Here is a 25,636-nt window from a genome sequence, read left to right as displayed (position 1 = left end):
CCTCCCAGTTCCGAGTTTTTGCCTCCGCAACTGCCCGAGCTGCGGCACGCCTGGCCTGCCAATACCTGTCAGCTGCCTCAGGAGTCCTGGAGGTCAACATAGCCCAATAGGACTCCTTCTTCAGCTTGACGGCATCCCTTACTTCCGGCATCCACCACCGGGTTTGGGGATTGCTGCCACGACAGGCACCGGAGACCTTGCGGCCACAGCTCCGAACAGCTGCATCTACAATGGAGGTAGAGAACATGGTCCACTCAGACTCAATGTCCCCCGCCTCCCTCGGAAGCTGGGAGAAGCTCTCCCAGAGGTGGGAGTTACAGACCTCCCCGACAGAGTGTTCGGCCAGACGCTCCCAGCAGACCCTCACCATACGTTTGGGCCTGCCAGGTCTGTCCGGCTTCCTCCTCCGCCAGCGGATCCAACTCACCACCAGGTGGTGATCAGTTGACAGCTCAGCCCCTCTCTTCACCCGAGTGTCCAAGACATAGGGCCGGAGATCAGATGAAATGACAACAAAGTCGATCATCGACCTCCGACCTAAGGTGTCCTGGTGCCACGTGCACTTATGGACACCCCTATGCTCAAGCATGGTGTTCGTTATGGACAAACCGTGACTAGCACAGAAGTCCAATAACAAAACACCACTCGGGTTCAGATCGGGGAGGCTGTTCCTCCCAAAAACGCCCCTCCAGGTGTCACTGTCATTGCCCACATGAGCATACTGGGTCCCCCAGTAGAACAATGGAGTCCCCGGTCTGAGAACCTCTCAGTACCTCTCCCAGTGACTCCAAGAAGGCCAGATACTCTATACTGCTATTCAGCCTGTAGGCAAAAACAACAGCAAGAGCCCTCTCCCCAATCCGAAGGCGCAGAGAGGCGACCCTCTCGTTCACTGGGGTAAACTCCAACACATGGCGGCTGAGCTGGGGAGCTAGAAGTAAGCCCACACCAGCCCACCGCCGCTCACCATGGGCGACTCCAGAGAAGTGGAGAGTCCAGCCCCTCTCGAGGAGCTGGGTTCCAGAGCCCAAGCTGTGCGTGGAGGTGAGCCCGACTATCTCTAGCCGGTACCTCTCAACCTCCCGCACAAGCTCAGGCTCTTCCCCCCCAGCGAAGTGACATTCCATGTCCCAACAGCTAGGCGCTGTGTTCGGGGATCAGGTCGTCAAGGCCCCTGCCTTCGACTGCCGCCCAATCCACACTGCACCGGCCCCCTACGGCTACCTCTGTGGGTGGTGAACCCACAGGAGGTCGGGCCCATGTCACCGCTTCGGGCTGAGCCCGGCCGGGCCCCGTGGGCAAAGGCCCGGCCACCAAGCGCTCGCATACAAGCCCCAACCCCGGGCCTGGCTCCAGGGTGGGGCCCCGGCTGCGCCATACCGGGCGACGTCACGGTCCTTGATCGATTATTCTCCATAAGGGTTTTGGTGAACTGCTCTTGGTCTGGCCTGTCACCTAGGACCTGTCTGCCTTGGGAGACCCTAACAGGGGTGTAATGCCCCCAACAACATAGCTCCTAGGATCATTCAAGCACACAAACCCCTCCACCACAATAAGGTGGCAGTTCTAGGAGGGGCACTTACATTGTCTGACCTTAAATTAGTAGTTTGAATTTTTTGTCAGATATTCTCAATTCTGTCATTAAAAAAAATTCATGAAGTCATTGCTACTACATACTGCAGGTGTGCATGTGTCTATAGTGGACTTATTCCTGATTAATTTTGCTACAGTATTAAATAGGAATCTAGGATTATTTTTGTTATCTTCTATTAGGGAGGAGAGATATGTTGATCTAGCAGCACTAAGAGCTTTTCTATACACCAGGAAGCTCTCCTTCCATGCTAATTTGAACACTACCAATTTTGTTTGATGCCATTTACGTTCCAATTTTCGAATGGTCTGTTTTAAAGTGTGAGTGTCATCATTATACCAGGGTGCTAATTTTTTCTCTCTGATCATTTTCCTTTTAAGAGGAGCTACATTATCTAAAGTATAGCGGACGTTGACTCTAAGCATTCAGTTGCCTGATCAAGTTCTGCAGGGGCTGATAGTGACCCAATCAAAGTTGATAACTCTGGGAGATCATTTATAAAGCTCTGTGCAGTAGTTGACGTGAATGTACATTTAATACAGTAGAGTGGTGAGGTGCATATATTATTACTCAGACATATTTTGAATGAGATGAGATAATGATCTGAGATAACTTCAGACTGTGGAAGTGTGACTAACCCGGATGTTAGTATTAGATCGAGGGTGTGACCACAATTATGGGTCGGTCCTATGACATTCTGATTAACCCCTACTGAATCTAAAATGGACACAAACACTGTTTTCAAAGGGTCTTCTGGGTTATCAAAGTGAATATTAAAATCTCCGACAACTAAAGCTTTGTCTAAGGAAATAACCAGGTCTGAGATAAAATCTGCAAATTCAGAAAGAAACTCAGAATATTGCCCTGGGGGCCTGTAAATAATAAGTAATGGAGTTAACTGGGTAGACCTATTTTTCGAGGCTACATACATTATATTAGTACGAAGAACTTCAAATGTATTAAATTTATAACCAGGTTTGTGTGATGCACCTAGATAATCATTATAAATAACCAGGATGCCTCCTCTTCTGCCAGTTAGATGAGGCTGGTGTATGTAACTGTATCCAGGAGGACTAGCTATTCATTTGGCTTAATCCATGTTTCTGTTAAACACAGTACATTAAACTCCTGATCAGTAATAAGTTCATTAACCATTAGCACTTTAGATGTAAGAGATCTAATATTTAATAGCCCCACCTTTAGATCAAAGGTGCTGGCAGTGGCTGTACAGTCAGTATGATCTAATTTTATATTGATTAGGTTACTGGAACAAACTCTGAGTATTTCTATTTTTTTGTTGAGCTCGGGGAACAGACACAGTCTCGATGTAGTGGACCCCGAGTGATGACTCTGTGCAGCTAGCAGACAGTCAGTTTAGTCTGTTCATCTGCTCCCTGGCCTTGGCTCTGGATTGTCAGAAATTAACTAGGTTTGTTCTGAGACTATGACCTATGTTGCAAGAAATGAGAGCAGCACCTTCCCGAGTGGGATGGATACCGTTCTGCCCTAACAGGCCAGCAGTGCCCTCAAAATTAGCCCAATTATCTATAAAGCCCGCACTGTTTTCAGAGCACAACCTGGACAACCAGCAGTTCAGCGACCATAACCTGCTGTAAGCTACATTGCCACGCCACATTGGGATGGGGCCAGAGCATACTACAGCATCGGACATCACCTTCACTAATTTAAACACCTCTACAAAGTTACTCTTAGTAACCTCAGACTGATGAAGGCATATATCATTAACTCCTGCATGGATAACTATCTTTGAGAACCTGTGCTTGCCTAGGACCCTAAGATTACCTGCTATGTCCAGCGCCCTGGCTCCCGGTATACACCTCACTAAAGCTGCTGGTGCCCCTAAAGGCTGAGCTAATTTCACATGCCGTATGATAGAGTCCCCTATAACCAGAGCTCTTTCAGGTTTCTCAGTGGGTGCATCACTGAAAACAAATCTGTTCGACATGTGAAGCGGAGAGGAGTGGTGCTCCTGTGGGCAAGCCTCAGTGGTAGCTTTGGCTCTACGCTTATGCCGCCGAGTCGTTACTCATTCACCCCGCTGTAAGGGCTCTAATGCCAGAGTTGGGGGATTATTAACTCCACCTAGCAGGGTTTCAAATACATAGACCATTGTGTGGCACAGCGCCACACAATGGATTCCTAGCGCCACACAATCAGACTCGCGATTTTGAAAAAAAAAATTCCGTTGCGTATCGTTCCGTTCATTCATAGTGCTCGCTCTTCTCATTCATGCGCGCGCGCACAGAGAGAGAGAGAGAGAGAGAGAGAGACACGTGTCCACTGGTGTGCATATACCCGGACTGCAAGTAGGCCTGTTAGGCTAATTAAAAATAATGCAGCCTTCCCAATTCGCCTTCCGACCCCTTATTTTAAAAGGTAGCCTACGTCGTGCTCGGGATGAGCTTTATCATACAGTAGCCTTCTTGGCTTACAGGAAACGGACATCCCTGAGTCAGGCTATAAACCAATTTTGATGCATACAGTAGCAGCTTGACGCGAGGAACCGGCCTTATTGCATTATACCGCTTAAGCAATCACTTCCCTTATGATAGGGCACTGGAGGTTTTTTTTTTCAGGAAGCCACGCAGAATTAAATGTTCTGATAGGGCATGCAGGCTTTGCACCAATTAGGGTAATGCTTTTTCATTATTGTTAGTTGCCTTGGTGTTACCTTAAGTGGTTTCTTACATCTAAATTATGATATTTTATTATTATTTTGTTGTTACATTATACTATTTATTTCATTTTAGTATTGGTTGAGGTAAGTGTTGAGTTCAATATTTAAAATAAAAACCTTCAGCTTGTTTTTTGCAATTTATTCCTTGAATGTCAACTAAAGAATGATTGAAAGATTGCCACCAAAAAGGCAAAAAACTAAGGTCAAAACCAGAGATGCACCGATTGACCGGCTGCTGATCGGAATCGGCCGATTTTCACGTGATCGGCCATGACCGGCAACCGGCCGGTCAAAATTAAAATATGGCGATTTTCTGCCGATCAAAACTTGTGTATCACAGAGATGAAAGTGGAAATACTCGTAATTCGCAATTAAAAAGACTGCAGCTACACTGGCACCTTGAACATGCTTTCTATTGCGACTGTGTTGCGCTTGCGCAGAACAGTGTCAGTCCTGCGTGCCTAACGAGCTCCGGCGCGCGCGCCGTTAACAACAACAAAATTCACTATATTTGGATATCCACATATAGTGAATTTTTTTTTTGTGCCAGCTATTGGATGTGAAAAGAAGAAAACATTTGTGGTTGTGTGAATTTCCCATTACAGGAATTAATATGTTAGCCTATTACCAAACATCTAGTTAGATTTTGTACAAAGAGAGAAAGAAAAAAATGTCTTTTTGTTTGTTTTACGACCTTGGTTACACTTGATTCCATTGGAAATTACTCTACAAATACATATTTGACAAAGATGATAGAATGGCTATGGCATAAGTATGACTGGAAATTATTTTTGTATTTTGATACTGAATGAAGAAATGGGTTTTTCTATAAGGCATAAGTTTTCAGATCTAAATAGACTTATGAAAGTGTGTTCCATAGCAGTAGGCAAATAATATATGAGGGGGAAGTTGTTTTTGTGCCAGATATTGGATGGGAAAAGAAAAAATGTTTGTGTGAATTTCCTATTTCAGGAATTAATATGTTAATACCAAACATGAAGAAAGATTTTACAAAGAGCAATGTCTTTTTGTTTGTTTTCAACCTTTGAGGTGTTAAATTTATTACTGAAAATCTGGCAGAATGTTCTATTAAAGAAAAGATAAAAAGAAAATAGTCTTTGTGTGTGCTGTGAAGTGGTTTGAAAAAATGAAATTGGAATCGGCCAAAATCGGTATCGGCAGGTCACACTTCATGGGAAATCGGAATCGGCCCAAAAAATTGCAATCGGTGCATCTCATCTCATCTCATTATCTCTAGCCGCTTTATCCTTCTACAGGGTCGCAGGCAAGCTGGAGCCTATCCCAGCTGACTACGGGCGAAAGGCGGGGTACACCCTGGACAAGTCGCCAGGTCATCACAGGGCTGACACATAGACACAGACAACCATTCACACTCACATTCACACCTACGGTCAATTTAGAGTCACCAGTTAACCTAACCTGCATGTCTTTGGACTGTGGGGGAAACCGGAGCACCCGGAGGAAACCCACGCGGACACGGGGAGAACATGCAAACTCCACACAGAAAGGCCCTCGCCGGCCCCGGGGCTCGAACCCAGGACCTTCTTGCTGTGAGGCGACAGCGCTAACCACTACACCACCGTGCCGCCCACAATCGGTACATCTTAAGTAAAAACTAAACTTTAACTTCAATTTTGGTGAGTAATTTTCATAAATTTAAAAGACAGGTTTTCCACCAACATCAAGCCCAGCAAACTAATGGCCTGCCCTGTAATGTAAAGTTGGGTCGAGGTATGAAACCAGGCAGGGTTCTGGTAAAAATTGTTTTAGCTGTCTTCTCTTAAAGAACTTAAAAGAATTTAGATTGAACTGAATAATCTCAAATGCTTCTTGTAGCTTTAAAATAGTCCCAGCAGGTGACTCTGAAGAAAAATACTGTGTGTTTGAACACCGCCCGCTGTAAACACTTTGCATACACCCCAATGACTGACTCCACCGACCGCCACGACACCACCGCGCACGATTCCCTCATCGGCACAGTGGAGCACCACAAATTGCTACCTGGTCTGTGGAAAACACTGCCTAGGGCATCCAGACATTCCCCTCCAGAAACTACACTTTTCTCATTCTCACTGGCCTTCTCTAAAGCCTGGATACGCGCTTCTAAAACTGCAATCTTATCCATCAGAGAGCTAACTAATCTGCACTTATCACAAATAAAGCTGTCACTAACGATGGAGGAAGAATGACTAAACATCCTGCACTCAGCACACTGAACAGGCTGAAGGTGTGCCATGATGAAAAGATTCACGTGCCTTAATCGAAGATCTGTTGATATTAAAGCAGATCCGATGTGGATGGCCTCCGTTTGTGGTCTTTACACAGGAGGAGAAAAAAAGAAAGCTTCTGGTCTTGGTGTTCTTCCAAAAAAAGAAAAAAAAACGGAAAAAGGAAAGCGAAAGTGGAAAGTACAATAAAAAAATAAGATGATACTGGAAAATTATTTGTAGAAAAAATAAAAAAGATTCGTGGAAAACTCGTGGAAAAAAGACTCGTCGCAAACAACTCAGAAACCAGGAAGTGCGTAGCACAGAATGTGCATACGCCAACTCAATTCAACTCTCAACGATGACTGAGGAAGACAGCGATGATGGGATTGCAATGTCCTCACTTCTGGGTGTCATTAGCTGAAACATACATGAAAATCAGCATATATAATATTAATTACATAAGCATATAGATACTGAAATGAATGTTTAAAGCATGTGTATTTACCTGTGAAAATACCTCTCGAGGGGTGCTGTGCCTTCTGCCGGCTTGAAGGCATACTTCTTCCTGTCTGTGCAGGGCTTGCCGGTGCTGCTACCATCATCATCAAATTCTTCCTCCTCCTCCCCCTTTGCTATTTCAGGCTGGGTTACTTCACTTTTGCTCGCTTCTTGGGTCCCATTTTCTGAAAAATTTAAAATTTTTCCCACAAAATATCCAATGTTCTTCAGTTGAAAGACAGATGCAGAATGCTGCAGACACGCTAGTTTTATACCCACTCCTGGCTTGCGTCACATGCAAGTTATGAGTGATTGTAACATGCTAATCACATGCGTCACACATGCTTCACAAGTGTGGCCCGTACTCCTAGTGCAGGAAACTGGTAAAATGCAAGTCACACGCACTCCACACTCACTGATCATGTGCGTCAGACATACGCTTTCCACGGGCTAACGGCGCAATTTTTCCCATGCCTCGAGGAAGTCAGGCGTGCAACTTGTACTTGAAAAGTACTTTGCCCATACTCCTCACCCAAACTTTCCCCCGGGTTCACCGCAACCCTGCAGCACAGCTGTGAGCTACCAAACCCTGTGACCCATGCATGTCCAAAACACTTAGGGTGGGTTGTGAGTGAGGCTTTAGCAACATTTGTGCAGGCACTGCAGTGCAGCTTGTAATAAACAATATACACTCTATGATACTGAAGAGGCCTTTACATGTTATACATGTTATCTACATTTTATGAGCTTTCTTTAAAATTTGTGATTAGTCCTTATTTGTAATTAGATATACAGTGAGGAGAAATAAGTATTTAGGCACTTTTGTTTTTGCTACTGAATACATTAAAAGTACACATATCCACTAAAAATGTACACACAATGTCTTTTGACTTAAAAATACAAACAGAAAAGTATGTATTCATAAACATCAAAACAAAGATAGGTGTAAAAAAAATACATTTACAGGGATCCTAACACAATACTGTATTATGTAAATTTTATATAAAAATACATCAGGTTCTAGACACACTAAATTCTGCCAAAAAAAAAAAAAAGTTTGAAGGCAAATTGTACCTAGTGTCATTATGAAAAATGCTGCCATTGATTGAGAAAATTTCATATGGCAAATAGGTGGCATGATGAAGGTAAAGGAGCTTTCTAAATACTATTAAATAATGACCTGAATAAAAAAAGCTACATCCCCGTCACTAAAATTGGCTTGATATTATGCAGGTGGGAAGTTCACGAAACTAGAAAACAGTTGAACACTCGAAAAAAAAAAAGTTACAGCAGGAATGATAGAGAACGGCAAGCAATGAACTGCACCACGATCATCTCTGTTCCTACAGCCCATACAAACTCCCTTGCACTCTCAGGAAACAAAAGTACATTATTGTACCTTTAGAGGTACAACGGCTTGTCACCAGGGCAGTACCCTCTAAGGTATTTATTTGTATCATTTATATACTGATTGAGAACATATATGTACCTTTTTGACCCTAAAAAGGTACACATAGTTACCTTGAAGTCCAATAATGAGCCCTAGGGGGTACAGTAGTGTGGATTATACCTTGGGGGACAGAAATGGACTCCTACTTTACCCCTATTTCTGACAGTGTACTAAAAAAGAAGCACAGTTTTGTGCATCTAAAATTTGCACATGAGCAATTAGACAAATCAGAACTCTTGTGGAACTAAAAACAAAACAAAAACTCTTTGGCAGCAATTCATCTCATCATTTTTGCTGATGATTGACCGAGGTATCAGGAACTGTTCAGAGATGGATACAAATGCAGGTTAGGAGCTTTTATTTAAAAAACCAATCAAACAGATCCAAACCATTAAGGCAAGAGATGTAAACAGGAACAGGCATGTACTCAGGCGATCAGCAAGCAACAATGCTTGGACAAATCTAAAAATCAAAAATCATGTAGCAAGACAAGCTCAAAACCAGAATATCAAAACACAGGATCAAAGGCTTGGTAAGTTCAGGTAAGTGTACACTTCACAAAATGGCAGAGTTCAGAGTCTGTATTTATAGTGTGAGGTGTGATTGTGACCAGGTATGCAGGATTAAAACTCAGGTGAATGCGAACCTGCCGGTGGAATGCAGTGCTGGGGATAGTAGTCAATGGCAGCCATGTTTGTAAGTGGCAGGATGTGTTCTGGGAAGATGAGTTTGGGGGATTCTAGTGCTGACGTGACATGGAGTAGTTACTTACAATTTTGGGGTAGACTGTGACCGAAATCTCTGAATGCTTAACCCATACACAGAAACAAATACTGTAAATATCAAAATAGATTCTTTTATACTCCTAGATTAATACTAGGATAATTTTATACTGCTCGATTATCCATACATATTTTATATATAGGCGGCACGGTGGTGTAGTGGTTAGCGCTGTCACCTCACAGCAAGAAGGGTTGCAGGGGGAAGCTGGAGCCAATCCCAGCTGACTTTGGGTGAGAGGTCACCAATTTATTGCAAGGCTAACACAAAGATGAACAGCCTTCGCACACATTTACACCTATGAATAATTTAGAGTTGCCATTTATACTGCTAGATTAATGCTATATTAATTCTATACTGCTAGAATAATTTTTGAGGTATGTAGCAGAGCCTAATGATAATATGGAGACCATACACTTCTTATGCAATCCCTATCGATATCACAAACAAACAAACAAACAAACAAACAAACAAACAAACAAACAAACAAACAAACAAACAAACAAACAAACATTTTAAACACCACCACCAGAGTTAACATAAGAATGGACAAAACTGTAGGTTGGATACTGTAATGCGGTTGTGACAAACCAGACACTCGCGGATTAAAAAAAAACCCTCAATACTTTAATGAACACAGTGAGAGAAGATAACGTACAAAAGCCAGGTCAGGTCAATACCGAGAAATCAAACACAGTAACGAGGGTTGTGGTCAGGAAACGGGTAATAGTCCAAGAACCGGGAATCAGAAAAGCACAGGCAAGATAAACACAAGGGCTAGGCAAATCGGAGTCGAAAAACAGGCAGGGATCAAGAAACCGGGACGCGAGAGAGACGAGCAAACAAACACAAGGGCTAGGCGAAACAGGAAGAAACCACACAGCAAATTCCCCAGTGTTGAACTGACACTTTCAGAGTTCATTTGTGTCCAGTTGGACACACAAACACAGTAGGGTGTTAAATCAACGCTCTGGGTGTTAATTCAACACTGGGGATTTTGCTGTGCAGAAGGCAAAAAGGGTCATACACAGGAATGCAATCAGAAACAGAAATGCTCAGTAGGCTCACAAAAATGTGGAGGCAATACTGTGCAAAGGGTAAAACAAACAGAGGGGTATAAATACAGATATAAACAAAGAGGTACAGATGATGATAATTAGAACTCGGGGGAGCCACTCCTAGGAAGTGACTCCAGGTTGGCTGATGGAGTGCACGTGGTCGTGACAGGTGTGTGAGGGGGATTGTAGGACGTGGAGTCCTGAGTGTTAGGTGAGCCCGGGAGCATGACAGATACATTCATTTTTTATGGTTTTCTCTCTCTCTCTCCCTCACACACACACACGAATAAATCACAATGGTGGCTTTAAACTCGGGTGACACGGCGGTGTAGTGGTTAGCACTGTTGCCTCACAGCAAGAAGGTTCTGGGTTTGAGCCCAGCAGCCGGTGAGGGCCTTTCTGTGTGGAGTTTGCATGTTCTCCCCGTGTCTGCGTGGGTTTCCTCCAAGTGCTCCGGTTTCCCCGACAGTCCAAAGACATGCAGGTTAGGCTAATTGGAGGCTCTAAATTGGCCGTAGGTGTGAATGTGAGTGTGAATGGTTGTTTGTCTTTATATCTCAGCCCTGCGATGACCTGGCGACTTGTCCATGGTGTACCCTGCCTCTCGCCTATAGTCAGCTGGGATAGGCTCCAGCTTGCCTACGACCCTGTACAGGATAAGCGGTTACAGATAATGGACGGATGGCTTTTAAACTATCTTTGTAGTAGTTGAAAGTGAGACATTTGCTGACTAATCATGTGAATGCACAGTATAATCATATAGATGCATTGTTACTTATAATATTTGATCTTATAAAATGTATCAGAAAAAAAGCATTTATTTAATTTAATTCATTCATTTAATTTGTTTATTCCTAAATGACCACAGATATGGTGCTTTTGGGTCAGATATCCATTTTTATTGTCTGTATTATGTCATTAAAATGGTGTGTGTTTCTTTGTTCATGAGTTTGTTCTAATGTTTGTGTGTTTTAGATGTTTCTGGCCTCCTTGGCCTTGGTCTTCTTTGCCAAAGCATTTCAGGGCAGTTACATGAAAAGCTCACTCACACAGATTGAGAGACGCTTCAACATTCCCAGCTCCCAAATTGGATTCATTGATGGAAGCTTTGAAATTGGTAGGAAGAAACATGTCCATTTCCCCTATAGCTCCTCACCTGACAGTGTGGCTTAACTTATCATAACTCAACATTCTGCTGATTGTCTATTCAATTTACAAATTGCAAATTTTACAAATTTGCTCTATATACAGATTATAAAAGACATTACAGAAATTCTTATGGTTGGAATGATCTAGTGCCCTCCATGATCATTGGCATCCCACATGAGTAAAAAGGGTTAGTAAAAAGGGTTAAGTAACTTCATCTCACACTGAAAAAATGAGAAAAATCAAACCTTGAATTGAAATAAATTTATTCAAATAAAAAAACAATCCCTCATCAAGACAGTCAACAAAAACACATGTGCCACTATTATTGGCACCCCTGCATTTAATACTTTGTACAACCTCCCTTTGCCAGTAAAACAGCACCAAATCTTCTCTGATAACATTTTATAAGGTTGAAGAAAACAGAACAGGACATCTGAAACCGTTCCTCTTTACGCAATCTCTCCAGATCATCCAGGGTCCTCAACCCTCTCTTGTTCACTCTCCTCTTCAGCTCACCCCACAGGTTTTCAATGGAATTCAGGTCAGGGGACTGAGATGGCCTTTTCTGTCAGTTCACCACAAACATAAGCATCTGAAGTTTGCAAAACACTACTACAACTTTGAATTGAACCATAGAACACAGTTCAAGTCAAAGTTGTAGTAATGTTTTGCAAACTTCAGGTGCTTACGTTTGTGGTGAACTGACAGAAAAGGCTTTTTTTTCTGACATACGTTCCAAATAATCTGTTGGCACAGAGGTGGCATCTGATGGTGATTTGGAAACCCCAAGAGTTTACTTTTTCTTGAAATTCATCAACAGTGATCCTTGTTTTTTTTTTTTTTTCGCCTCTCATACCCTCTTCCTCACTGTACATGGGGCAAAATAAATTTGGGTCCTCTTCCAGGCAAGTTTGTAACAGTTCCACTTTTTATTATTGCTTTAAAAGTAGAAATTGACATTTTCAGGCAAGTAGCTTTTTCTTAACCTTTCCCTGAGTTATGGAGGTCAACACACTTCCCCCTCATTTGTTTTGTTTGTTCTCTTATCTTTCCCATGTTGATGGATAACTAAGGGAATTTTGCCTGTGTCACCAGTTAATCAGAAAGTCATGGATTACAGCTTGAAAGTTCCTACACACTCTAGTCAACTTGTCAGTAATGGCGTTGAGAGCGATAGCTCTAACCAAACTAAAAACATGGCTTCTCAGAACTACAACGCCCAAGAAGCACAGCATCCCTTGTCATCAGCTTATTGAAGTCAGCTGTCTCTCATTTCATGTCTAATCAGCCATGCTACTTAAACCCCTCTCACACTGCGAAGTATCATTCTGAGTTTAGCCAGTCATACTAAGCCTTATCTGTTCTGCCTGCTTGGCTGTTTCTTTGGCCCTCGCTATTGCTACAGTATTTCCCATCATGTCTCTAGTCTGCTCTATATTGCTCTGTTTACCGATCAGCCAACCCTTGCCTACCTTTAACTATTCTTCTAGCTTTGTGATTTGGCTACATCTTCAGTTTGATTCCCCGCTCTCCCCTTCACATACATCCATAAGTGCCTGCACCCTGACACAACTCGGATATGTACAATTTAAATGGGGAACATGCTTCAGTTACATTGTGTTCACTATAATTTCCAGGGGTACCAATAATAGTGTAGGTTGAATTGGGATTAATTAAATTATAAATTATGTAATTGATAATTGAATTAATCAATTTATAAATAAAGATCAGTCTCATAAAATCTTAAATTGTTAATCTTAATACTCACCGTGAATGGTTACATTCAAGATTAATGGTAGCTCTGCATTAGAGGGGAAACCCAGTTGTATAAAAAAGCTAAATTTTGAAGGAAAAAGGAGTTCTAAATAGTTGACCTTGTGAATAAACAGCAGGAACAAGTAAAATGTAATTCAATTTGATTAGCTTTTATTTGTCTACTACTCACTAATAATAATCTCACAAAATACATTCAACGTCGGGCAAAGGTAATAACAAGACAAAACAATGGAACAATTACTACACCTGGACCATAGATTTGAGGGGAAGAGAGAGAGAAAGAGATAGGAAAAGAGAATCCCTTGTGTGTGCGTGTGTGTGAGAGAGACTAGGGCAAGCCGATGCGTGCGTGTGTATAGGTGTGTATGTATCTGTGGGCAGATGCTAACGACTAGCCACTCTGGCAATGCTTAAACAAAATGGCGGTCAGTGCCTAGGTGTCGTATCACAGGTAACTCAATGAGGGAGGTACCAAAATGGCGTCGGGCAATATGGCGCCTGCAGGCCTAGTCGAGAACACAAGCCTACCAGCTAGCGTATCACCCTGAGGTAGCTAGCAATAAGTTGCTAAGGAGAATCTGACCACGTTACAGCTAGATCCAAACACTGTACTTAACAATTTCCAACAGACTATCTAGGCAAAGAACTCAACGCGAGGGAGAGAGAGAGAGAGAGAGCGAGAGAGAGAGAGAGTGTGTGTGTGTGTGTGTGTGTGTGTGTGTGTGTGTGTGTGTGTGTGTGTGTGTGTGTAAAATAGGTTTTGGGTGGAGAGAACTAGACCTTGTAGTGGTCTAGCCTCGGAGCTTAAAATAACAAACTTGTCGCTGCGCTGCTAATCAGATAGGGAAGCTAGCAATGGAGTTAAGGAAAGATATCATGCAAGATACCCTGTCTAACAAGTTCAAAGAAAAAAACAGAACCAAAACAAACAATAAAAAAACCAAACACCTTCCGTGTCTGAGCGGGTATGCTAAACAGCTCAAAGCTTAAACATGACCCTAACAACCATCTGAATAAGCTACAAATTAAAATTTGCCCAAGTGCCTACTCAATGCGATGGAAGTTCGTTCTCCGATGTCCGCGCTGAGGGTCGCGGTCCGAGGAGAGGAGGTTAGCGGCGAGTTGCGTCCAACCGCGGCTAACGAAGCAGGGAGATGGAGGCCTAGCTGGCCCACGGTGCTTTGGGAGAAACCTCCGGTGATGCGTCGACGAGAAAAAGGCTGAGAGGAGCAAAGCTGTCCGCAAATGCCTCTTAGCGTGGAAAACTACTTAACTGTAGTTAAACTTTGCAAAGGTTTAGAATCAAAACCACTATATCACTGAAACTTAGCGGGTCGTTCAAAAGTTCGGCCGAAACTAATTTGAACAGGCTGTTCTCAGACAATAGCGGTTAGTCTCAACACTGTAGGCGAGTGTGCCAACAGTCCGTCTGACCACTGCAGTAGTCAGAACACGAGAGGACGAATCGAGGTGCTCTCGATACAGTTAAAGCAGTTCCACTTTACGTCACATCCGGGTGGAGCGCACAAGGAATTGTGGGATCGTTATAGGGGGCGCTGGCAAGTTACCAACAATAGTGACACGTGTGTTTTTTGAAAATAATTTATTGGTGAGAAATTTGTTTTTCTCTGAATAAATTTATTTCAATTAAAGGTTGGATTTTTCAATGTGAGATGAAGTGACTTCACCAAAAGGTGGATTTTTTTTCCCCCTGACCCTTTTAAGTAATCTTGGAGAGCACTCTATGTGTGTGTGTGTGTGTGTGTGTGTGTGTGTGTTTTGTAGGCAACCTGTTGGTGATTGCATTTGTGAGTTATTTTGGAGCAAAACTTCACAGACCCAGACTGATTGGAATGGGATGTCTGTTAATGGCAATTGGCTCCTTCATCACTGCCCTGCCTCACTTTTTCCAGGGGCTGTGAGTTACAATATAACTGCATTCAGTCAAATGGGTACAGAAGATAATCCCAATGCTATAAAGAGATAAATAGTCTAAGGGCAATAATATAGAAAATAACAAGACACAACACTAAGCAACTGACAATTTAGTAATAAATTGATGAAAAGCAGCTGATAAAGAATCAGGATTTCCTTATCCTCTGCAAGTTTTCCATATGAGTGGGAGAAGTATACAAGTATCATGACAATGGGGCCTCTACATAGTTAATACTCCTTTGCTCCATGAAATGGCAATGTTATGCTGGGATAGCCATTATGGGGTATTCCTGGGACTGGATGACACACATACATCATAAGCACACCAATATATACTGATAGGTACTATGCATTTTATATGCTCATTGTGAGATAAAAATAAGGGACTTACCTATGTTGGTGCTGGTAGCATGGGATGGTTGGGACACCTTGCTCTGATGTGTCTCTGACAACAGTAGACACAGAGATTGCTTCTCTCACCCACCATCCACCCCATCTCCATAACATGTCCATCTGTTACTACAAAGCTGTATTTAGAAAGACAACTGGCTCATTCATTCATTCATTCATTCATTCATTCATTCATTCATTATTTTGTTCTTTTATTCATTTTCCTTCTGGCTTTTCTGGTGGAATTGAAGTGGAATTGAGGTGAAAACAGGCTGAGAAGGTCAGTCCAAATTATCCCCTGCCAATGATTCCACCTTTGCCTGGGGATCCTCAGACATTCCCAAGACAACTGTGAGATACACTATATGGTCAAAAGTAGGTGTACGCCTGACCTACACACCCATATGTGGGTCTTCCCCAAACTTTTACCACTAAGTTGGAAGCATACAATAGTAAAGTATGGCTTTGTATGTTGCAGCATTTCAGCTTCCCTTCACTGGAACTAAAGGGTCAGGCCCAAACCTGTTCTTGCATGACAATGCCCCTGTACACAAAGCGTCCATAAAGACATGGTTTAGCAAGGTTGGTGTGGAAGATCTCAAGTAAACTGCACAAATCTTTGTCCTCAAATCCACTGAACACCCTTGGGATGAATCTGTGCCTGATGTCAATAATACTTTTGTGGCTGAGTGTTCAAATCCCTATAGCCATGGTGCAAAGTCTATTGGAAACAGCAAAGGGGGTACTAAATAAGATGTTCAAAAAGCACATGCAGGTATGATGGTCAGATCTGGATTACAAAGCTTCTGAGCCTCTCCTAGTGGTTAAGCCCAGCAACCCTTTGCAGAAATCTCATTTCTGCCACCTGTACTTTCAGCCTTATTATTTCAGTCAATACCCACAGAACATGATCATGGGGGATGTAGATTATCCCACAGTACATAGAACATAATTCTTTATCTACAAACTGAGTGTCAGAAACAGCAGGCACTTACAGAAGCAGTAGCAGGGGAGAGTGGGTGCATCACAAACTGGTTTGTTTTATCTGTTACTGCTTATCCTGTGAGGGGTCGCAGGGGGCAAGCTGAAGCCTATCCCAGCTGACCATGGGCGAGAGGCAGGGTACACCCTGGACAAGTTGCCAGCTCATCGCAGGGCACAAACTGGTAAACAAATCCAAATCGTGAGCCTCACTTGTATTCAGGGGAGAGCCAGGGGTTGAGAGATGTGCAGACAGAATATAGCAGGCTCCCTCCCTGGGTCTTCTCTCTCATTTGGACAATGGCATGCATGTGTTGGAAACCTCCATGGGCCTGGGAGTCTGGGTAAGTTGGGTGCTGCCTGGGGAACTCTGTAGGGATGGCCTGTTGCAGAGGAGATTGTCCAAGCTGATGGCCAGGTCAATAAGAGAGTCAAGGGTCTGCTGGTCATTATGGCACACTAATTCAGTGAGGATGCGTGGGTCTAAGCCTTGGTGCACAGCAAAATCCCCAGTGTTGAATTAACATCCAGAGTGTTGATTTAACACCCTACTGTGTTTATACATGTACAATTGGACACAAACTCTGAAAGTGTTAATTCAACACTGGGGAATTTGCTGTGTAGAATGCAGCTTTCAGAGCTGGTTTATGCCAGCTGCTCCCAGTGGCGAGAGTGCGGAACATGAGAGCATATTCGGCCACTCGTCTGTCCCCCTGTTGAATAGTCAAGAGTTTCTCACCAACCTCCATGCCCTCAGGCTGATGATAGAATACTCTCTGAAATAGTTGAATAAAACATTCATACGAGTCTGTGAGCTCGCTGCCTCTCTCCCATACAGCAATGGCCCATTTAAGCGCTTTTCTGGAGAGCAGGTTAATGATTTGTGAGATGTTTTGCTGGTCGGTGGTGCCAGATTATGCCATGAAAAAGGACGAACACTGAAGTAGGAATCCCTTACATTCTGAAACTTCCCTGGAGAATTTATCCAGCCGGGGCACGAGTGTAGACGAGTTAAGAGTGGGCGCAGAATGTGTTAGGAGGGCCTGTGATACAGCAGCAGTAAGTTGGGAGATACAGATATTCAAATCACTCAACATTTGCTGATGTTCACCTAACAAGAATCCTTGCACTGAGAGAGCAGTTTGCTTTGCCTCCTCTGCTGCATCCATGATGTCAGTGAAGTATCCTGTCAAACAGCAGGCACTTATGGAACCAGTAGCAGGGAAGAGCGGGTGCATCACAAACTAGTAAACAAATCCAAATTGTGAGCCAAACTCGTAGTCAGGAGAGAGCCAGGGGTTGAGTGATGTGCAGACAGACTATAGCAGACTAGATGAATAATTGGAGTCAAAAAGAAATGGAACTAAAGTCAGTCAGTCAGTCACGGGAAGTCAACACGGTAAACAATGGCTTGGTAGGGTCAGGTAGTAACATGTTGAGCAATACTTCGCATTGATGGGTTGGAGTTAGTCCTTAAGTACTTTAGTTAATGATAAGCAGGTGTGGCGATGATTAGCATTCTGGAGAGGGAGGGCAATGAGGTGTTTGGGAGTTGTGGTCCATGGTGGCCATATTTGGAGGCTGCTATGAACTCCGGTCGCTAGTACTGTGTGACACTGAGCTCTTGCTTCACTGCCACAAACAAGTACACTGGTTTATACAAGGTAGTCAATCTTACTGAGAGATTTTTTTTTTAAAGACAAACTGGAAATAATTGTGGGCTACATTATCTTACAGAGCTTTAGTGAGACTTCTGAAGAAGGTGCAGGTTCTTCCCCTTTTCTTTTTTGGGGCTGCTGGCTGAAACCCTGAACAATTCCCAGGGGAGAATTTTCAGCATGAACCAGTTCCCCCAGTACATTAACAATTCTTTACATTTGTTGAAAGTAAGCCTCCAGATCCTTTCCCTCTGCAAACACAGTGGTTTGGAATTCATGTACTTCAACTCTGTCCACTCTGAGGCAGCAAAGAGGATTTGTACAGTCAAGAGCATCTGTGCTTAGCATTTACCAAATATACAAAAAAAAAAAAACCCTGTTGTGCTTAATAAGCAAATTATAGCGTGGACTTTGCAAGTTCAAACTGAAAACCACAGGCACATGCATAGTGAGCAAATACAGCAAGATAAACAGTCCAAAGTCATTACTACAGTAAAGAACTGGAGAAGATGTGAAGGAAAACACACAGCTATAATAGGTCCCAAATTTGAAACTTCCAAATTAGATTAGATTAGATAAAACTTTATTGATCCCTTTGCACTTTTATGAAGTGATACCAGAGGCTGAGGCCATGCACTGACTGATCCACGGTGGTGAATCAGTGGGGGGAGAATGCAGGAGAGGGTATTTCCCTCCTGCGGGGTCTGGGGCCCACAGAATTTTTTTTTTAAATGGCATTGAAATATGCAATTTCCAAGCATTTCAGCTTATTTTTATGACATTTATATTGATATTAAAACTTGCAAGTGGATCGTGTAACATGTTTAGCGTCTGACAGCACTGAGCAGTATTTATTTTGACAAGGCCATGACCTTGATATTTGATAAATCACACATTAGTCTTTGATTATTCCAGATTATTCCAAGACCACTATTATAGGCCTACACTCGAGTCTGTCAGATGCAGACTAGGTTTTAATATATCTAGGTTTTAGATACATTAAAACATTGGGATTTTTCCAACATATGGATTTCTTTACAAACCAGTAATATAAAGGGAAATTTAAGCATTAGGCCTAGATTTTGTAAATAAGTTATTAAAATTAATATATACTCACTATGCAGATAGCTTTGCCTGGCTGATCTTTCATAGGCTGTATACATGGAACTGCAAAAGACCACTCTTTACTGAACTTCGTTTTAGAATGCACAAAGTTCTTTTCTTTGGTGTAACATGTAATTAGTCCGTCATGATCTGAGATGATTACACAAATGACTGATCATGCACAAGATATAAATTACATATGGTAGAGTTCAATAATTATAAAGATTAACTTACATATGTAGATGCATGCAATAACAGCAGCTGTCATGTCTGTAGGCTTGTAAACTCGTGGGCCATGTCACCAGAAGACATACAGGACACACTTGTTTAATAACCTGTTAATCGGTCCAAAAACACTTATCGGCAAGTTTAAGCTTAGATAAATCCTGACAGATCACTGACATTACTCTTTAGATTTTTCTGATGTTCTTGGTGGGTCTGCTGGTTTGGATATCATTTGGCGTGTCTGACCCATCACTTAGGAGGTCTTTAATATAATTGCAGAACTTCATAGCAAATACTATGAAAAATAGCATTCATATGGACAATGGTTATTGTTATATGAAAACAATAACCAAATGCTCATTTGTCCAGTGTCTGAGACATAGAGTATGCTGGTTGTGATGGGACTGTATTGCATGGATGTAATCATTTACATATTTAGATTATTAGAGAAGTGCCTCAGTTATGACTTGTCTTTGGACAGGTACAAGTATGAGACGTCAATCAGACATTTCTCTGAATCCAATGTGACTGAAACCATTATGCCATGTCTTGCAACTGGGAACCATTCACATGAGGATGAATTCATCACAGCTGAGAGTCAGAAGGGTGAGTGACAGCCAGTCTATCCAATCAGAAGGTATCAGATAAGGAAACATAACATCACATAACATAAGATATAATGTTAACACGGTAATCCCAATGGTAGTTTTTTTTTTAGCATTCTTTCCAGCTTTCTGCCATAGTCTTTAAAACTCACAACAAATAAAACTCCAGAGTTTCTCACATTTTGTGTACAAACCCACCCCACCACATACACACACAAGCAACAAGAATGTTGTCACTCCATGCCACTCGACTTGCCACCCACTGCCAACCCCCTGCCCGCCACTGCAAAATACACAGGGGGAAAAAAATAGAGCACCATTATTATACACAGGTGTACATTAATTTGTTACATCACCCACTCCTATCTCCAAGACTCCCCTTCATTATCAAAACTCTGCTAAACCATCCCCCCAACATAACACAACACATCATAATATGTCATTATTGTTATTTCCCACACAAGAAAAACATTTGACAATAGGGCTAATTATGGCTACTGCCTGATACACTGAACATACCAAAGAAATTTCTTCATAGATGACTTGCTGTCGTCATATGTGAACCCAAGAAGACCCAAAATAAATCAACATTGCAAGCTTGGGGTGCTGTTATATGATATCAGCACCCGTTAAGCAGTGTCTAGAGTTGTCTGAATGTGACCTTTCACTTGCAGAGTGTGAGAAAACATCAGGATCCTCTTTATGGATCTACGTAATCCTGGGTAACATGATACGAGGGATTGGGGAGACTCCAGTGATGCCTCTTGGAATGTCTTATTTGGATGACTTTACCAGAAAAGAAAACACAGCTTTCTACATTGGTATGAAGAAGTAGAACACACCCCAAGGCTTATCATCACTTACCAAGCTATTTGTTTTGGCAAAGTCAAATTGATAATGTTATCTGTGCTCAGAAGCCTGCAATTACACTCATATATATATATATATATATATATATATATATATATATATATATATATATATATTTTATTACAGGTTCAAGATATTATTGTATTATCATGTTATATGCAAGGGGTTATTATACTGTTATTATAATGTAATGTGGAATAAAAATGATAATACCATACTACTATATTATATACATTGATATTGGAAATGACTTTATCTGTCAGAAATTAAAATCTCTCATTTTCAATAACACATAGTACCAGTCTAAAGTCTGGACACCCCTATTCATTCATAGATTATTTCTATATTTTGACCATTTTGTACATTGTACAACCCCGATTCCAAAAAAGTTGGGACAAAGTACAAATTGTAAATAAAAACAGAATGCAATGATGTGGAAGTTTCAAAATTCCATATTTTATTCAGAATAGAACATAGATGACATATGAAATGTTTAAATTGAGAAAATGTATCATTTAAAGAGAAAAATTAGGTGATTTTAAATTTCATGACAACACCACATCTCAAAAAAGTTGGGACAAGGCCATGTTTACCACTGTGAGACATCCCCTTTTCTCTTTACAACAGTCTGTAAACGTCTGGGGACTGAGAAGACAAGTTGCTCAAGTTTAGGGATAGGAATGTTAACCCATTCTTGTCTAATGTAGGATTCTAGTTGCTCAACTGTCTTAGGTCTTTTTTGTCATATCTTCCATTTTATGATGTGCCAAATGTTTTCTATGGGTGAAAGATCTGGACTGCAGGCTGGCCAGTTCAGTACCCGGACCCTTCTACACAGCCATGATGCTGTAATTGATGCAGTATGTGGTTTGGCATTGTTATGTTGGAAAATGCAAGGTCTTCCCTGAAAGAGACGTCATCTGGATGGGAGCATATGTTGCTCTAGAACCTGGATATACCTTTCAGCATCGATGGTGTCTTTCCAGATGTGTAAGCTGCCCATGCCACACACACTAATGCAACCCCATACCATCAGAGATGCAGGCTTCTGAACTGAGCGCTGATAACAACTTGGGTCGTCCTTCTCCTCTTTAGTCCGAATGACACGGCGTCCCTGATTTCCATAAAGAACTTCAAATTTTGATTCATCTGACCACAGAAGAGTTTTCCACTTTGCCACATTCCATTTTAAATGAGCCTTGGCCCAGAGAAGACGTCTGCGCTTCTGGATCACGTTTAGATACGGCTTCTTCTTTGAACTATAGAGTTTTAGCTGGCAACGGCGGATGGCATGGTGAATTGTGTTCACAGATAATGTTTTCTGGAAATATTCCTGAGCCCATTTTGTGATTTCCAATACAGACGCATGCCTGTATGTGATGCAGTGCCATCTAAGGGCCTGAAGATCACGGGCACCCAGTATGGTTTTCTGGCCTTGACCCTCACTGTGACGACCCCTTAGGCCCCCTTCAGGCACCAGTCTGCCAGTGCACGGGTAGGTCTGGGCCTGGCTGATTAGGCTAGATCATTAAGTACACCTGTGTAGGTGGTACGGCCTATAAGGTGGGGTCTCGCTCCCTCTCTGGTAGGCACTTGTATTCTTTGTGTGGGCACTCTTTGTTGTCCTCCTGTTTTCTGGCTTTTTGCTCTTTTTCTCCCCCCTCTCTTTTTCTTTGCCTCAACATTTACCATATACTGACACAAACACACATCCACTCAGGCACGACCATCACTACATTCATACCCTAGACACTTTTGAGTTGTTATATTTTGTACTGGTTAATAAATGTATTTTTGTTTGAACTTTAAACCCTTGTGTTGCAACCCCCTTATGTTGCGGTGTGTGAACAAGCCCATGCCGTAACACTTATGCACAGAGATTCTTCCAGATTCTCTGAATCTTTTGATGATATTATGCACTGTAGATGATGATATGTTCAAACTCTTTGCAAGTTTACACTGTCGAACTCCTTTCTGATATTGCTCCACTATTTGTCGGAGCAGAATTAGGGGGATTGGTGATCCTCTTCCCATCTTTACTTCTGAGAGCCGCTGCCACTCCAAGATGCTCTTTTTATTCCCAGTCATGTTAATGACCTATTGCCAATTGACCTAATGAGTTGCAATTTGGTACTCTAGCTGTTCCTTTTTTGTACCTTTAACTTTTCCAGCCTCTTATTGCCCCTGTCCCAACTTTTTTAAGATGTGTTGCTGTCATGAAATTTCAAATGAGCCAATATTTGGCATGAAATTTCAAAATGTCTCACTTTCGACATGTGATATGTTGTCTATGTTCTATTGTGAATACAATATCAGTTTTTGAGATTTGTAAATTATTGCATTCTGTTTTTATTTACAATTTGTATTTTGTCCCATCTTTTTTGGAATCAGGGTTGTAGAACAATACTCAAAACATCAAAATGAAACTATGAAGTAACATATGGAACATATATGGAATTATGTGGTAAACAAAAGAGTTAAAAAACAAAATGTTTGATATTTTAGATTCTTCAAAGTTGCCAGCGTTTACCTTGATGACGCTTTGTACACTATTGGCATTATCTTAACCAGGTTCATGAGGGAGTCACCTGGAACGCTTTTCAATTAACAGGTGCCTTGTCAAAAGTTAATTTCTTGCCTTCTTAATGAGTTTGAGATCAAACAGTAAATAATACAAATCCAGTAAATAGCCCTATTCCTCAACTGGAGTAATCCATATAACGTCAAGAACTGCTCAACTAAGTAAAGAGAAATGACATCCATCATTACTTTAAGACATGAAGTGACTTTTAATTCATAAAAATAAAGAAAAACCATTGAATTAGGTGTGTCCAAACTTTTGACTGGTACTGTAATTCTCTGACATCTGTATGGTGATCAGAATGGGTTTCATAATGACCAATGCCACTGTCTCCCTCTCTAAACACAGCATGTATACAGAGTCTTGGTATCTTGGGGCCAATGGTTGGCTTTACGCTAGGTTCCTTCTGTGCCAAACTCTATGTGGATGTTGGAGCTGTGGACATGGGTAACTATCTATCCATCCATCCATTTTAATGGAGCAATCTAGTTACAGCAGTTAGAAGAAGTACACATGGCTGTTGTGTACTTTTTTGTTATTGTTCTGTCCTCATCAAGCACCCCTTTGCCTAACTAGACAGACAGCTAACGCTAGGCTATTCAATAAACATCCAAGGCAGAAGTAGATTTCAAGCTTTTACTTCACTCTTCAATTCAATGAATTCCTTTTTCATCTCCTCTCGTAAAACTACAAATAAACAGAAAATGTACATAAAGATGTATCTTGCATATTTACATGCTATCCTACATGCAGCATGACCTTACACAAGGTATCTAACCTAGCAGTTAGCATAGAATATGCTAGCCTGGTACCATTTAGACATGTGACTTTACAGAAAACGTTACAACATTATCTATTTGACCGTAAACAGGTTATTTCTTAGTACAGAAATTACACCACAGTACTACACACTTACAAGCAAAGCCTTTCTCAAGGGCACGAACGTCTTTTGAAGGAGTGTGAGCACCTTTTCGCTACCATGCGGTCTGAACTATCTGAAGCAACTTACTTCCTAGTTTGCCTGTACTACGACCTTACAGAAAGTGCTCTGAATGTCAAAATAAAACCTGACCTTTTCTTAAACACTTTCCCAATTCAAAATTACACCACAAGGTGGCGCTAAAACGAAACAATTTCTAATGCATGACACTCCCCATCTGGTACTGTGAGATACCACTACAATTTTGAACTATATGTTACATAAACACAATTACAATCTCTACACAGTTCTGTAACTCAGTCTTCAGGGGACATGAGAAGCACTGTTTCAGATACAGGCCTCTGGTAGGTTCTAGTTGCCCCATTCTTGATGATCTTGACTTCCACCTTTCTGACCTTCCTATCTTTCTCTGGAAAGGTGTTGTTAATGAGTCCCATAGGCCATTCGTTGCGACTCACTTGCTGGTCTTTAAGCAGCACCAGATCTTCCACTTTGAGGTTTGGACGGTCGATCTGACAATTACTACGACTCTGAAGCGTCCCAAGATACTCCCGCCTCCATCTGCTCCAAAACATGTCTGCAAGACGCTGCACTTGCGTCTATTGCTGCTTATGTAGATCTTTCCCATCAAAGACTCCAGGATGAGGAAAAGGAGTGCAAACCTTTTGGGTAAGGAGCATAGCAGGTGCGAGTAGGAAAGGTGAGTCCGGGTCTGTTGTGATAGGGGACAGTGGTCTGGCATTGATGATGGTTGTTATCTCTGCCATGAGAGTGGAAAGCACTTCATGTGTCAGCTGAATATGGCTGGATTGAAGAAGCATTGTGTCTAGGATGCGTCTGGATATCCCTATCATTCGCTCCCAGCTGCCTCCCATGTGGGAGGAATGAGGCGGGTTGAAGACCCATGTGCAGCCTTCTTCACCAAGGTACCTTCTGATGTTCGACATGTTTGGGTCGGACAGCAGAAAACCCAACTCTCGACAGGCGCCAACAAAATTGGTACCGCAGTCTGATTGAATCTGCTTGGCAGGCCCACGTAGACTGAAGAACCGCCAGAGGGCATTAATGAAACTTGATGTGTCCATGGACTCAATCATCTCAATGTGGATGGCGCGT

General features: G+C 42.1%; 1 protein-coding gene across 4 annotated transcripts in view; it reads left to right on the top strand.

Annotated features, from left to right (window-relative positions):
* Nucleotides 1-25,636, top strand: part of LOC132869705 (solute carrier organic anion transporter family member 1C1-like) — a 64,893-nt gene that overhangs the window by 13,115 nt on the left and 26,142 nt on the right. For 2 of the 4 annotated variants that reach the window (XM_060903038.1, XM_060903037.1), the window contains 5 exons: nt 11,282-11,423; nt 15,017-15,149; nt 20,006-20,130; nt 20,804-20,950; nt 23,929-24,027. In XM_060903038.1, coding sequence (XP_060759021.1) covers nt 11,282-11,423; nt 15,017-15,149; nt 20,006-20,130; nt 20,804-20,950; nt 23,929-24,027 — 646 coding nt within the window. Of the gene's footprint in view, nt 1-11,281; nt 11,424-11,514; nt 11,634-15,016; nt 15,150-20,005; nt 20,131-20,803; nt 20,951-23,928; nt 24,028-25,636 lie in introns of those variants that run through there. The other 2 variants (XM_060903039.1, XM_060903040.1) reach the window with 2 other exon arrangements.

This window comes from Neoarius graeffei, chromosome 21, assembly GCF_027579695.1.
Source record: "Neoarius graeffei isolate fNeoGra1 chromosome 21, fNeoGra1.pri, whole genome shotgun sequence".
Taxonomy (NCBI): domain Eukaryota; kingdom Metazoa; phylum Chordata; class Actinopteri; order Siluriformes; family Ariidae; genus Neoarius; species Neoarius graeffei.
The sequence above is the reverse complement of the archived record's forward strand: the minus strand, read 5'-3'. Positions and strand labels throughout refer to the sequence as shown.